Below are 13,494 nucleotides of genomic sequence, written 5' to 3' on the forward strand. Positions count from 1 at the left end.
GAAGGTTTTTTTCTGCTCTTTCTACATCTTTTCTTCTTCAAGCCTTGGTGTCTTTACATAGGTATCTCCAATGCTCTTGGAGTTGACGAGCAGCCTTTTAGCGATGAATGCAATCTCAGCTAGGGCTATTCCGTTTACGCCTGCTGTGCTTCTTCCAGCTGGCATAAAATGTATAATAAGATACATGTTGAGCACAAAAGTTCAGAAAATAAACAGAGTCTGTTAAGTTATTTCATGTAGTTTATTACACAATCAGAGAAAACAGACAATATTTGGGTAAAATATCATTTTCAGATAATACTGAGGACATTGCCAGTGGATCGTAACAAAATGCAAGAGGAACAGGGCAAAGAGGAGTTTTGAAGAGGCAGCACAGCACCACTAGGTAGGTAAGATAGTTATTTAGAGATAGAGAGACAGAAGTGACATATTTCATATTAATATATCAAAGCGGCAATGCTTATGTTTGGCACAGATTACAGCATTTTGTATCACTAATATTGCATATACACAGACAGTAAATTATAAAATAATAATACACACACAGGTATCTGCTGAGATTTGATAATGAACATTTGGGGAGAGCACCACTCCACTGAGATTATCGACAATAGAACAGAATCCTAAAAGAAGCTGCAATGTCCTCCCATGGAGAAACGAAAAACATAAACAGCTGTTGTCTAAAAGAATGGTTTGGCATCATCATCATCATTCCCATCTTATATATATATATAATATATTTATATATATGTATATAAATAAAATAAATACATTAGAGCAAGAAATTTATACACAGTGGCTTTCTCACAGCAAGCTCTCTCGAAGGAGGATTCAACACATGACCTAAGTGGTTTTAAAGTTTATTCTTTCCTTAGCTACTTTTTTAGGTTTTTTTAAATATATTCTGACCTGTGCCGCCTGTCGGATGAGAGGGAGAAGCTCTTACAAGTACAGCACGCTCACACACGCACAATCACTCGACATATTTATGTTTTTTTTAAATAGATTTGCTGCTGCTCTGACAACAAACTGATCTGCAAGGATGTGGGCATTTACTCTATGTGTTATGGCTATTTCAAGACATGTTTTTCAATCATTCCTCAAAAAAATCAGCATATTTCTCCTCCACTTCTCCCACTATGTATATATAGATATATTATTCATATATGTATATATAAATATTCTTTACACATTGTTTCAAGAGTGCAAGCGTGACGAAAAATATGGCATGTAAAATTCTCATACAGACACTTTTAATAACATGTTTGTGCTTTTGTACAGAGCAATCATCATTTAAAAACTAAAATAAAATCTTCCCCTCCACATACACTCACAAATAACATGTCATTGTAGAAATTAGGGCCAAACATGGAACACAACAGAACAAGAAAGGGATCGACAACAATGCACCGCATGGTGCGGTATAGAATTTCTATAATACACTCAAAAAGTTCAATAGAGACACAATGACTTTGCACCCAACCAAATTAAATCTTGCACAACCTTCCCGTTGTGTGTGAACATGACTCCTCTAAAACTTAATAAATACCAAAAAAACACAGAGCCTTAGGGACACGAGTTGGTCTGGAGTGGGTGGAAAACAAGTCTCCTGCGGTTAGATTAACAAGACAGGAGAAGGACGTTAACACACAGTACAGGACAATGGCGTCCAATGTGAGTTAGAGAAAAATGCTTCACCAACGCCTTCAAACCGTGCAAAATTCCTCCCCATGGAGTCTTGACTGTATCCCCAAAAGAACAGAACTTGTGCTCTCAGCACCCTTATATACATACATAATGGCCCACTACACTGTTTACCCTAATTTTCTGAACATAATACTAATCCACTTCGAGACTTACTTAAGTTACTGCGAGCAAAATACGAAAATTTTCAAATCAGCAAATTTGCGAGCAAATTAACAAGATTTTAAACTTATTTCTTTACAATGTTTCCTGTCCTACCCTGACTCCCTATTTTCACTGAGCACTTCATATCAACCATCTGAAAGCTAAATCGGAGAACTACTTAACTATATTGATGTTAATGGCTTTCGATCCAAATGTTTCAGGGATGAAATGACCCTATGCTGAAACTTCAAGTTTTTATCAAACCGTTTGGTAATGTGAACATTGGATGAATTAAATTAACTATCTGAAAAAAGTGTGCATCCATGCATAAAATGGGATACTTCTGGTTACTTGATGAATAATCGTGGTGAAAAACATGTGCGTCTGTAACCATGCATAATACATACCCAACTTTATAGAGGATTTCTCGCTGAAAATATTCGTACTACGTACAGAAAATTAAAGCAAAATGGATCAAAATTTCAAACAATGATGACAAAATGAAGTCTACAGGGGATAACGGAAAAGCTGAGGGGGGAACCAGCCTGGAATTAAGCATGGCTGAGGGTGCGAGAAGCAGAATAACAATGACTTAGGTGGGGCTTGAATGACTTAGAAAGAGCCCCTTGTCTATCAGGAGACATCTTTTGAGACCCACGTCCATCCCACTGACTGATGCCCATAGCAATGGCACTAACCTAGGCGACAACATTAAATAAATATCAACATAGTTATAATATTTATATATATATATTACAATAATATATAACAATCAAAAACCTTAACTTTGAACACAGGCAACTTCAAAAGTTACGATACTCCCATAAGTAAATTCACTCGCAAGTTTCTTTGGTTAAATGTCATACACATCACTAGGGTAAGGTGAAAATGCAAGGGTTAGGAACAGATAGGCCCCTTTTCAATAAGTAACAAGACACAATGCCCATCAACTCTAAAAGCAAAACTCTTCTACTTATCTCCTCCGTTAAGTACAGAAAAACACAAGGAGTAAAAATCACCACCCTACCAACGCCGGCGGTATTAACAGGAGCACTTAATCATTAAAACGTTATTTCACTATGGATTTACAGCTCTCCAACATTTAATTCCCATGTAGCAAACTTAACAACTCTATTGCATGTATTAGTTGGGAGGAAGGGAGATTTTCATCTTTCACTTGAAGCACCCTATCTCTGTACTCCTACACACTTTTGACCATTCAAACTAACGGGCAAAAAAAAACCATGCAGTTGACAAGAATGTGTGATACAAGAAGAGAATGGGTTTGGACATGAAGAAGGCAGATAGAAGAGATATTTGAGATGAATACCACAAGGGTTTCCCACCAGGTTCTTCCGCCACCGAAGTTTCAATGGCAAACCAGCTATCGTCCTCAGAGCAATCAACTGGCTAACCTCGCCATCCTCTTCAACACCCTCAGGAAGATGGCAAAGTTAGCCATTGAAACGTAGGCAGCGGAAGATCTTACTCTGAGTTAAACATGGGAATAATTCATCCCATTAGTTCACTGGGAAAGAATTAATCCTAGAAGAGATATTCGACATAAAGATAAATGAAAAAAAAAAAAAGCCATGTTTTGTGCTAACTCCAGAAACCATCAATTAAAAAACCGTTTTCCGTGGCTGTTTTTTGAGACCTAAATCTATAGCTCCAATAACAATTCCCATGGATTAAACTTGACTCCAACTACATTTTTCAAGTACATTGAAGGTTTCAAATATTAAATCAAAAGGTAATTAGGCTTGAAATTATTGTGCAAAATATAAGGAGAATTAAAATATCAACACATTCCACACTCAGGAACCAGTTATGTCAAAAAATGATGATGATTTAAGATTAGCACTGAAACATCCTAAATCACACATGGGAAATTCTAATTTTTTTCGCAAATATAAGGTCAATATGGATCATTTCATCAGCCATTAAATATAAAAAGATTCAACTACCACGATGGAAATTGATTTTCATGATAGATTTTAGGTATTATGGCAATTTTAAAGGAAAAGAGTCAAGATGTTAAGCTAACCCTTCAAATGAAATGAAAACGTAAACTAAGAAACGGCTATCTCGTTACAAATATGTACTCATTATTGAAATAATTCGAACACTATAGTTGCAATGCTCAATAATACGATCCCATAATAAATTGAAAACTTAGAAATGAAGATTTTTGGGATGATAACTAAAAGCTTGCCAATTATCTCGCAGAGCAAATACAAATGCAGACTCCTTTGAAGAAAAAATTCCAACAATCCTCTACGGCATGTTGGAAACACAATATCAATCCAGACAAAAATATTTTAAGAGATCATGGTTTTGAAATTTTCCTACATGGCCACAAGAGAAGTAAGAATGGAGCATCAAGGACCATGTACAAGGTTAGAAACTTGAAAATTAAAATCTTCATGTCCACCAATTGTATGGGGTGGTGTTGGGAGAGGGGGGATGATAGAAACTACATACATATGGGAGAGTGGGAGATGATGAAAATATCGGAAACCATCGGAAAGGGTCAATCAATTACCCTCCCTCACACTGTACCTACAAAAAAATGTTTTTTTCATTTCCTCCTTCATCATGAAGTAATAAAAGGATAGGCCATTAGTGGAAGTGGGGAGGCCGTTCAAGTTAGCGTGACGCACCTCCCCTCTGAAAAGTGAGATGATGGCAGAAATATAGCGGTGAGAAGGAAGACTTGGTGAACAGGCCGAGATAGATACCGATACGGAAAGAGAGAGAGAGAGACAGTTTAGTAACTTATTATTTTTTACTTCACTCACTCAGTACTCGACCCAGATGTTGGTTTGCATAGAGTGGGGCTACGCGTGGTAGACTAGTGGGTAGGGCGTTGGGCTTCGGATTGGATCAAATCCCAGTTGAAGCAATACGACAACCCCAAACAAAAAATTGATGCTCAAAGAGGTAGCCCGAGGAAAATGCCCCCCCTCCCCCCCCCCCACCTACACTGAATGCCTGAATTTCAGTGACTTAATCTGGGTCGAGCTCCACCCTCAACAACCCAAGCCAACATTCAGGTTGAATCACCAAGAGAGTGAGAGAGAGAGAGATAGACGATGAGAAAGGAGACATCGTCATCCAGTGGTCGGGGGAAAAAAATACACAATGTGGTACATAGGAAAAAAAAAAAGAGTCCATGTCACTCAAAGCACAAGTCCAATCACTCGCACAAAACGCTCAATCACGCAACAACACAATTTACTGTTTTTTCACAGAAAAAATGGGAGGGCCTTTCTTTATCTTCATTTAGAGATTTTAAAAATTGAAGGGAGCAGGCCACCTCTACGGCGACTCGAGAATCTCTCTTGTTTATTTAAAAAAAAAAAAACCTCTTTCTTGGTAACATTTTTCAGGTTGGACTTTCAGGGATTTAACTATGGCATCTTATAAAGGCTGTAAGGATTTAATGGATATATTTAATCCTCGTCCACATCCTCATTTTGAGTGTGGCTTTCATGGCGTCCCCTTCAAATCCCATTAGGTTTTTGTATTTCCACTCAAATAACCTAATTTTTTTACATTTTATCGCCTCGTTCTCTCAAAAGAGGGAGTCACACACTATGTACGCAGCAGCACAGCAGTTAAGGAACAGCACAAACGGGGCAAAGGACAAAAACATTCACAACTGTACAATCAAACGTTTCTAAATTAATGTGGCGTCCACAATCATACTCGCATCCTTACTCACAATTGCACACTGCATTTGTACTAAAATCCTTGCATTCGATCATGCACTTTAAAAGACTTCTTATATATCAGGCAGGATCACACACCCACAAATCACTCCCGACAACATTATATACGATTACGCATAAATATATTCTGGACAATCATATGGTTTATATTTATCATCTATTTAATATACTTAGCATATACATATATGTATATTTTCCAAATATATATATATATGCATATCAGACTGCTCGAGAAAATCAATTAAGGCAGACGAATATTAATCAAAATCAACACCGACTACTCTAATCTCCAACAAGACAAATCAGCGGATAGAGAATGCCGTTAGGTACCTTGCAAGGACACCCGGAAATTCAGCACGGCGAGCCCATCCCTCTCTTTGAAAGGCTTCTTTGCTCGATTCCCAGGGCTCCTTTGTGCAAATCGCCACGTAACAAGGTTGGCATCAATATTTCTTTTACTATTACAGAGAATATGAAAGTGGTAGCATGGGCTGCTTTTTAAGGAAATCGCTTCGCATGCCCTTATTCTTGCAGTGTTGCCATAAGATGTAGAGCTTTCTTAAAAGTCCATGGAAAACCTGTTAACAGCCCAGGAGAGACTACTTTGACGAAATGTAGTGAAGGAGGGATTCTGATGTAGGTAACCATTTTCTTTATGGGTTACACTGAGACTGCTTGCACTCCCAGCCAAATACACAGCACATGATTTCATAAGGAAAACAACATAAAATTATCCCTCTTGCATTGGCCACCCTTACATTCCTGCCTTGTATCTTGTAACGGGAGTTTTTACCCTCCCCTCAAAACAACCGTCTCTGTGATAGCTTTCCTATTTTCTCCCTGTCATTCTGCGCATTTAGGTGCCAGGAACTTTTAACAAAAGCTATACATCTTTGCCTGAATAAAAAAATATAACGAAACCTAGCTGGCACAAACTTTGTAATACACATGAACTCCTTCAAACTGTTCAAGAATCAAAAGTAGTAATAAAGCCAGGATAATTAACACAATTGATCACAAGCGATAAATGAGATGAAATACTGTGACATGATGATGGGTTGTGAGAAATATAAATAAAGGTCACTGAAAATAGTACAACACTGTAGTAAATCTCAAGCGATGATAACTATCCAAACATCAGCAAAATGAAAGTGGAATAAAATAAACGCTGAGACGTGAATTAACACAAGTGATGAAAAGCAATAAATGTGATGAAAAACCGCAGTATGATGGCACGATCAAAAAAATATAAATAAAGGCCACTGAAACTTGTGATGGTTTAACAACTGCAGTAATTCTCAAGCCATGATAATTATCCAAACATCATCAAAATAAAATGAAATGTAATGAAATAAGACTGAGAAATGGAATAATTGCAAACCCAATGCAGTTCGTTACACGCATAAAAATATTCACTTACAAAAATGACATACAACATAAAAATAAAACTAGATGACTCATGAAATCCCTCCTTGTGGCAGTACACAAAAATTATCCTTCAAACAAAAGCCTTATGGAATTGGAAAAAAAAACTTTCACACGTGCACACATGAAATTGAGGCTACTTTAGCGGTTGGCAACACTGCCCTTGGTTCAAAAATCTTTCCTACAAGATCAAAACTGGAATCAACTCTCATAAGACAAGAGTCATAAGTTCTTTTTACACCTTTTCAGAAAGGGCAAAGGTATCCACGCTATCAAAACAAAACTGAAGTCCTTCGATCCAAGCACCTTTGAGATGGTAATGAGTATCTTTAAGGTATCAAACAACGACAAAACGAATCCGAGCAAATTCCTTCTCAATCCAGAGAGAGAAAAACGTTCGATAATAAAGATATATATTTATATTTATAATTTCATGCACGAAAAAATTAAAAAAACTGACGAAAAAAATATATATACTCATTATTAAGATGATACAAAATATTTATCAGCTGGATGGAGCCTATTTAAAGCATAACCCTATCAAAAGTTTCTGATCTGAAATTTTCAGATCTGGAACAGAATTACAGGTCAGAAATTAGACACTACGGAACCAGCATGGGACTGATACGGAATCGGCAGCAAACCAATACAAACCGCATGGAATTTGGTATCGAAATAGCCAGGAAGTGAGTGAGTAAGTGTGGCGTTTATAGGGATCCTTCACGAGTAACATACGCAACTTATAGGGAACAAGAATTGGACAAAAGAAACTGGCAGAGGACATATCGGAATGGTAGGTAACAGATTTCCATGAAAATTGATTGGAAATACCTGCAGGTAACTGATTTTAAACACAAGGAAATGATATGAAACATACTATATACCAATCTTTTCTTGAATCCAGATGTTCCAGATTAGAAGCATCAGTTCCATAACTGTTCCAGATCTGACATTACTTATTTCAGATCTGATTTTGATTTGGAACTGGTATGAAATTTTTGATAGGGAAGGTTGGATGAAAGGACTTTCAACGCAGCCGATAATCAAGCACCCTTGTTTGTGCATTCTTGCGCACTTACCAAAAAAAAAGGACCAAACATTTTTCATAAGTATCTAACGAGACACTCACAATCATGCATAAAAAAGTCGAGTGTTTCCTTTCCAAAAAAAATTGGCAAATGAGGTTCTCATACAGAGAGATTCACTTTTCCAGATGCTTGCACCAAAAAATGCACTAATTACTCATTATTTCCTTAATGTGTAGTGAGATTTAAAGTTTCCCATAGGCCGGTAACTAATCATCAACCATCCTCTTCAACAAAGAGCATTCACTACGACCAAGAGGCGATGCGGAGCGCAAGGGTAATAAAAAAGGAGGACAATGGGCAAACAGGCAAAGACAACTACGTTCTTAAAATACCAAAATCTGATGGTATGTGCGTGATTACGTGAGAGATGATATGGCACGCAAGGCAGTGGCCAAAACACATCACCAGAATTCAACGAGCAAAAACCAAAAAATATTCTTAAATCAAGCAACAATCATTCATTATGACTGAGATACCTCAAGTAGCAATCAAACAGCACCAGCTAATTAAAGTACTAGCATCACGTCCAAAACGTAGAATAAGAAAACTTCACATATGAAAATAATGAATTCTTAATATATAAAAAAATAAAAACCCTTGTCGGCTGATTCATTAGTGTCACTGGGAGACAGAAAAAAGCAAAATATAAAATATTCAAATGGGAAAAACAACCTATCGAGGAATGAGAGAGGCAAAATATAAAGCTCCTCAATGATGATAAAGAGGTCATCAATCCAAAACGTGATTTGAAAAATCGTGGAAGGCAGCCTTTTAAAAAAAAAAAAAAACTTATATGGCGGAAATAAATACATGATGAGATACCCAGTGCTCGAAATACAAACACCTAAATGTAACTCATAATCATAGCTGGGAACACCAAAAACATATATTTCTTAAATGCAAGCATTTGTGCATTCTCGGTCAACTGATTCTTGCCAAAAAGGAACTTGAAGTGAACCAGTTACTTTTTGGCCATCATTTGGAAAATTGTACGTTTACAGTGATTCCCCTGCAATTAGCCAATCGCACATTTAAGCCTCATTAAAATTTAAATGCCAAGAATGTGCTGAGTTTGAGAGACTGAATAAAATTAGAGAAACATAAATTTTATTAGTAACATCCACAAACACTAATATTCTGTCGTAAACTGTTGAATGAATCGCAATTCTCCACTAATTTAAAACAATTTAGTACATAGAAAACTAGTTTCCATACTCTGCAATTTGTTCGAATCTCAGAATACAGAGTAACAAATCTAATCGTCTAATTAAATTGGTTTAACAGAGTGGAAAATCACAACTGATTCAACAGTTTACAATGGAACAGTCCCACTGCATCCACTTCAAGTGCCTTAACTTATGTAACTTATATTCTGGTTCACGTGAATTGCGCCACCCCTGTGCAACCAATGGGTTACAGGTAGAATGCACCATATCCTCTGTCTCCTTTCTAGCGAGCCCACGAAAAAACAAAAGTATTTACCCTAGCGACAAATGCACGCCTCTCAGTCCCCCTCGCATATTTCCAACATCACCCCGTAAAATGCAACAATCGAGTATGATTTTTTTGGCAATATACAAACATTTATAATGCACACCCAAAAGAGAAAAAACATTAATGCATTTATTCCATTAAAAGTGATGTGCTCCACCAAATAACCTAGCACACTCCTCAAAGTCATCATCTCCTATGCCTCTCAAATTTTGAGTGGTTCTACGTACAACGCACTCGGCCAACTTTCTTGCTCTTCACATGTTCGTTTTTTTCCTCCCTTCCATTCACTCCCGCCCAGACCGACCAACACGACCGAGTCAAGGTGGGGAGAGAGGGGAGGAGACGCATGGGCACCAACATAATAATAATGCCCATTGAACCACCAAAAAAAAATGTAAGACGTTAAATGTCCTCCTGCAGAAAACACTGTTTGCTGTTCAAGAATGTTTCCGTAACGATTATCATTCTCTCTCCATCCCAAAGCTGAAGATGCATGCCGGAGAAAAAGTGGCCGCATCTTGGCTTGAGTTGGTTCATATTTATACTGTACAAAGAGAGCAGGAGACTTCAATGACCCCAAAGGTCTTGCCAGCAGGAAAAAGTGATACACTTATTTGCTGGCGACATTAAACTGGGGCCTTCTTAAAAAGCTGGCTAAATTGATAGGGATGTGTCCTTGAAGATACGTTAACATATTTGGTGGGTTCTTTCCGCATGCATATTTACATGTATGTGCGTGCATGAATAATGCTTGATGAACTTCTTAAAATGCATACATGATAAGAACATTCACTTTTTTCACTAAGAGGCAGCTCAAAATTCTAAAGAAAATATCCTGGCGTTGTCATTAATCAAATTTTTTATCCACTGACTAGATTACTCCCTACCTTTCACCGTTAAGCTATCATGCCCCATTACTCTAATCTCCAGAGCTTAAAAAAAAGAAACACAAATTTTTTTAAGATGAGTAAGGAAATGATTACACATTCCCTTTGTGTTCTAAGTTCCATTTACCATTTTCTATGGTTTACACTTAGGCAATCCTATAATTGTTACCACAGTCATGCATTGAAACATTCTGCACAAAAGAATTAAGGAATCACGATTCTGTACGATCAACAGTGATTCAACCCACAGACTGCCACACTCATGCAGAAGAGTAATGAAAGGAAAGATATCCATACTCTTAAAATGACATCCTACTACACCATCGGTTTTCCTCCAGATGTTTTCTTTGGAATTTTGCTGCCATTCCAAACCAGTCAAACAAACACCTAAAGTTTCTTACCCACATATTCATTCCAAGACATGGCGATGGGCTTGCACGCACAAACATGGGCACATGTTTGTATATATACCTCATGTATACATTTTTAAATTTTATAGCATTTTTCTCATCCTAATGCATTAGACACCCTTTCAATACACATACGTTTTAAAATCCTTTTTTTGGCTTAATTTACAATATAAAAATCTTCTTATTTTTTTGTTCAATACTGTATACTAAATCTTGCAACAACACATCAACAACAACATTAACAACTCGAAGAAGGGGAACATTTTCTTTGCTTCCAAAAAAGACAAAAAAATTCAACCAATGAGGGAGAACGATGACAAGAAGGGATTGGTTATATAAGGCATTAAAAACGAAGAAGTGAACCTTCCTGACGAACGAGATGAGATTGGTGGGAATCAAGAGAGTGTGCAAGAGATAGATGAGAGAAAGAGAGAGAGAGATGGGACACAACGCGAGTTGTGGTTGGCAGGGACTGTGAGGGCACGAGGCTCGCCTGGAGGGTTGAGGGAGGGGAGGGGAGAAGAGTCTGGGGTGGAATTGTGGGAGCGGAGAGTGAGTAATGATGATGGGGGTCGAAGGGAGAGGGAGAGGACGACGAGGCGTTGCCCGCTAGGCGGGAACCTTGTCCGCTCCCCCACTGTGGTATCGGCCTGGATTGAAGTCCGGGTTCACGAACGAGAAGCCCTTGAACTCCTCCTGGTTGATGGCGTGGACAACGTCCGAGTTGACAGGCGTCAGAATGGGCTCTTCCTTGGTGAACTCCGTGTCAAAGTTGAGTGCATCCTTTTTACTCTTCTGCGAGGGGGAGGAAGAGGAGACAATTTTAAGTTTAACCCTTCAGCAGTCTGGTTGGCACCATGAATGCCTCAGTGCAGGCCCAGAACTAGGGCGGGTCAGAGGGGGCACTTCCCCAGGCGGCAGATTTCAGGGATCCGCAAAATTTGATAACGTTATTTTAAAAAGTTATTTAATGTTTCTAATTAAATTATTTAACAATAATTATTAAATTATAGATTATTAAACTATATATTAATTAGTGATGGATCCATTCTGATCCCGGTTCTGACAATTTGATTCCGACTCTACCAATAACGATTCCTTCAATTCTGCTGCCAAAGGCTCCAAGAAAAATACCACTCCAGGCAACAAGACAATCACGTAAAAAAAAACCATTACTCTTCAAAAGAATCAGTTAATCACAGCATCACTCATACCATCACTATGTAATTAAAATTTAATAGCTAAATTTCAGAACCGAACTTATCCATCTTAAACATCGCCATGAGACTACGGCATGGAAGAAACGTTCGTTATGATGATTTAACTGTGTTTTGTTTTAACGATTACGCGGCATGTAAATTCAAACGACTGATAGAAGCACAGTCGTATGTATATAAATTTGTGGTTTGAAGTACCACTGAAATCGGAATCGATTTTTCACCATGGAAAATACTCATTTTCGATAGCGATTTATGGCATAGAATTGAGGAATCAAATCAACCCATCACTAGTTTTAAGTTTAAACCTTGAGCAGTCTGGCTGGCACAACAAATACCTCAGTGGATACATATTTCACCTCCTGCTACAACAACCTCATCTACAGGTGTAAATTTTACATAGAACATATGTATTTATTTTTGCCTATAGTGCCTAAATCAAGAATTTCAATTATTATTTTACGCAATGGCATAAAACAATAATTTAAATGCTGCTTTGCATTTTATTACTCCCTGTTTGAGAAAACATTGACATTGATTATTAACTTGGTTCAATTTTTTGTTCGGGTGAATCTCTACAAAAAAATACATCAACTTTTACAAAACTAACATTTATTCATTGTTCTAAAACAATCAAATTCACCACAATGATGTTCATGGATGATGGATTGATGGCTTTCCTGATGGAGAAATATTAGGGCAAATAAGGTGCTTCTTTCGAAAGCACTTTAGTGTCCAGTAATGCACATGAGTGCAAAATTATATGCACCAAGGATGAGCTCTGCCATGAAAAAATAATTTGCCATTGCCGGGACTTGAACCCACATCTCCAGATTGACGGTCAGCTATGCTACCAGTTAGAGCACTAAACCATCTTCTTCACCAAATTACTTGTTCCATGCAGTGCTTAGGAAAATGTCTGTCACAGAATAGTGACAATGAGAAGTTTATTCCTCTGACAGTGGCTTAGTTAGCACAACCTCCATCTTCTGTGCCACAGTGTGCACTTGAAACACTTCGTTTGGTTTTCAAACCCAGTCTCAAATTCTCATGATTTCTTCATGGTAAATTTCATCTTTGGTGCATGCTTTTATTGAGTTTAAAAATGAAATTTACGTACATAATTGATAACTTCAGGTTTAACTTGTAAGACACAGAGAATTCCAAAGAAAAGACAAAACTTGATACATTCCGTATAACTTGAACCCTCCAGCGGGCACGCTGTGGCACAAAGTGCAACATTGTGCCGCTTCGGCCTCACGTTATTAATCGTAGTTGCCCAGTAAACCAAACGCACCAATTATTCCAACAAGGTCATGAATTTACGCTTCTTCATTCGAGTTTTTCTTATTAATATCAGCGGAAAACCAAGTGTTGCACTTAGTGCCACG

General features: G+C 37.7%; 1 protein-coding gene across 1 annotated transcript in view; it reads right to left on the reverse strand.

Moving 5' to 3' along the window:
* Positions 1 to 222: 222 nt before the first annotated feature.
* The window catches only part of LOC124168284 (protein kinase C), a 105,905-nt gene continuing 92,633 nt past the window's right edge, over positions 223 to 13,494 (reverse strand). Inside the window, exon 15 of the mRNA XM_046546433.1 lies at positions 223 to 11,681. Within this exon, the coding sequence (XP_046402389.1) occupies positions 11,496 to 11,681 (186 nt within the window). The 3' untranslated portion in view covers positions 223 to 11,495. The remainder of the gene's footprint in view (positions 11,682 to 13,494) is intronic.

This window comes from Ischnura elegans, chromosome 11 (assembly GCF_921293095.1).
Source record: "Ischnura elegans chromosome 11, ioIscEleg1.1, whole genome shotgun sequence".
NCBI classification, from domain to species: Eukaryota; Metazoa; Arthropoda; class Insecta; order Odonata; family Coenagrionidae; genus Ischnura; species Ischnura elegans.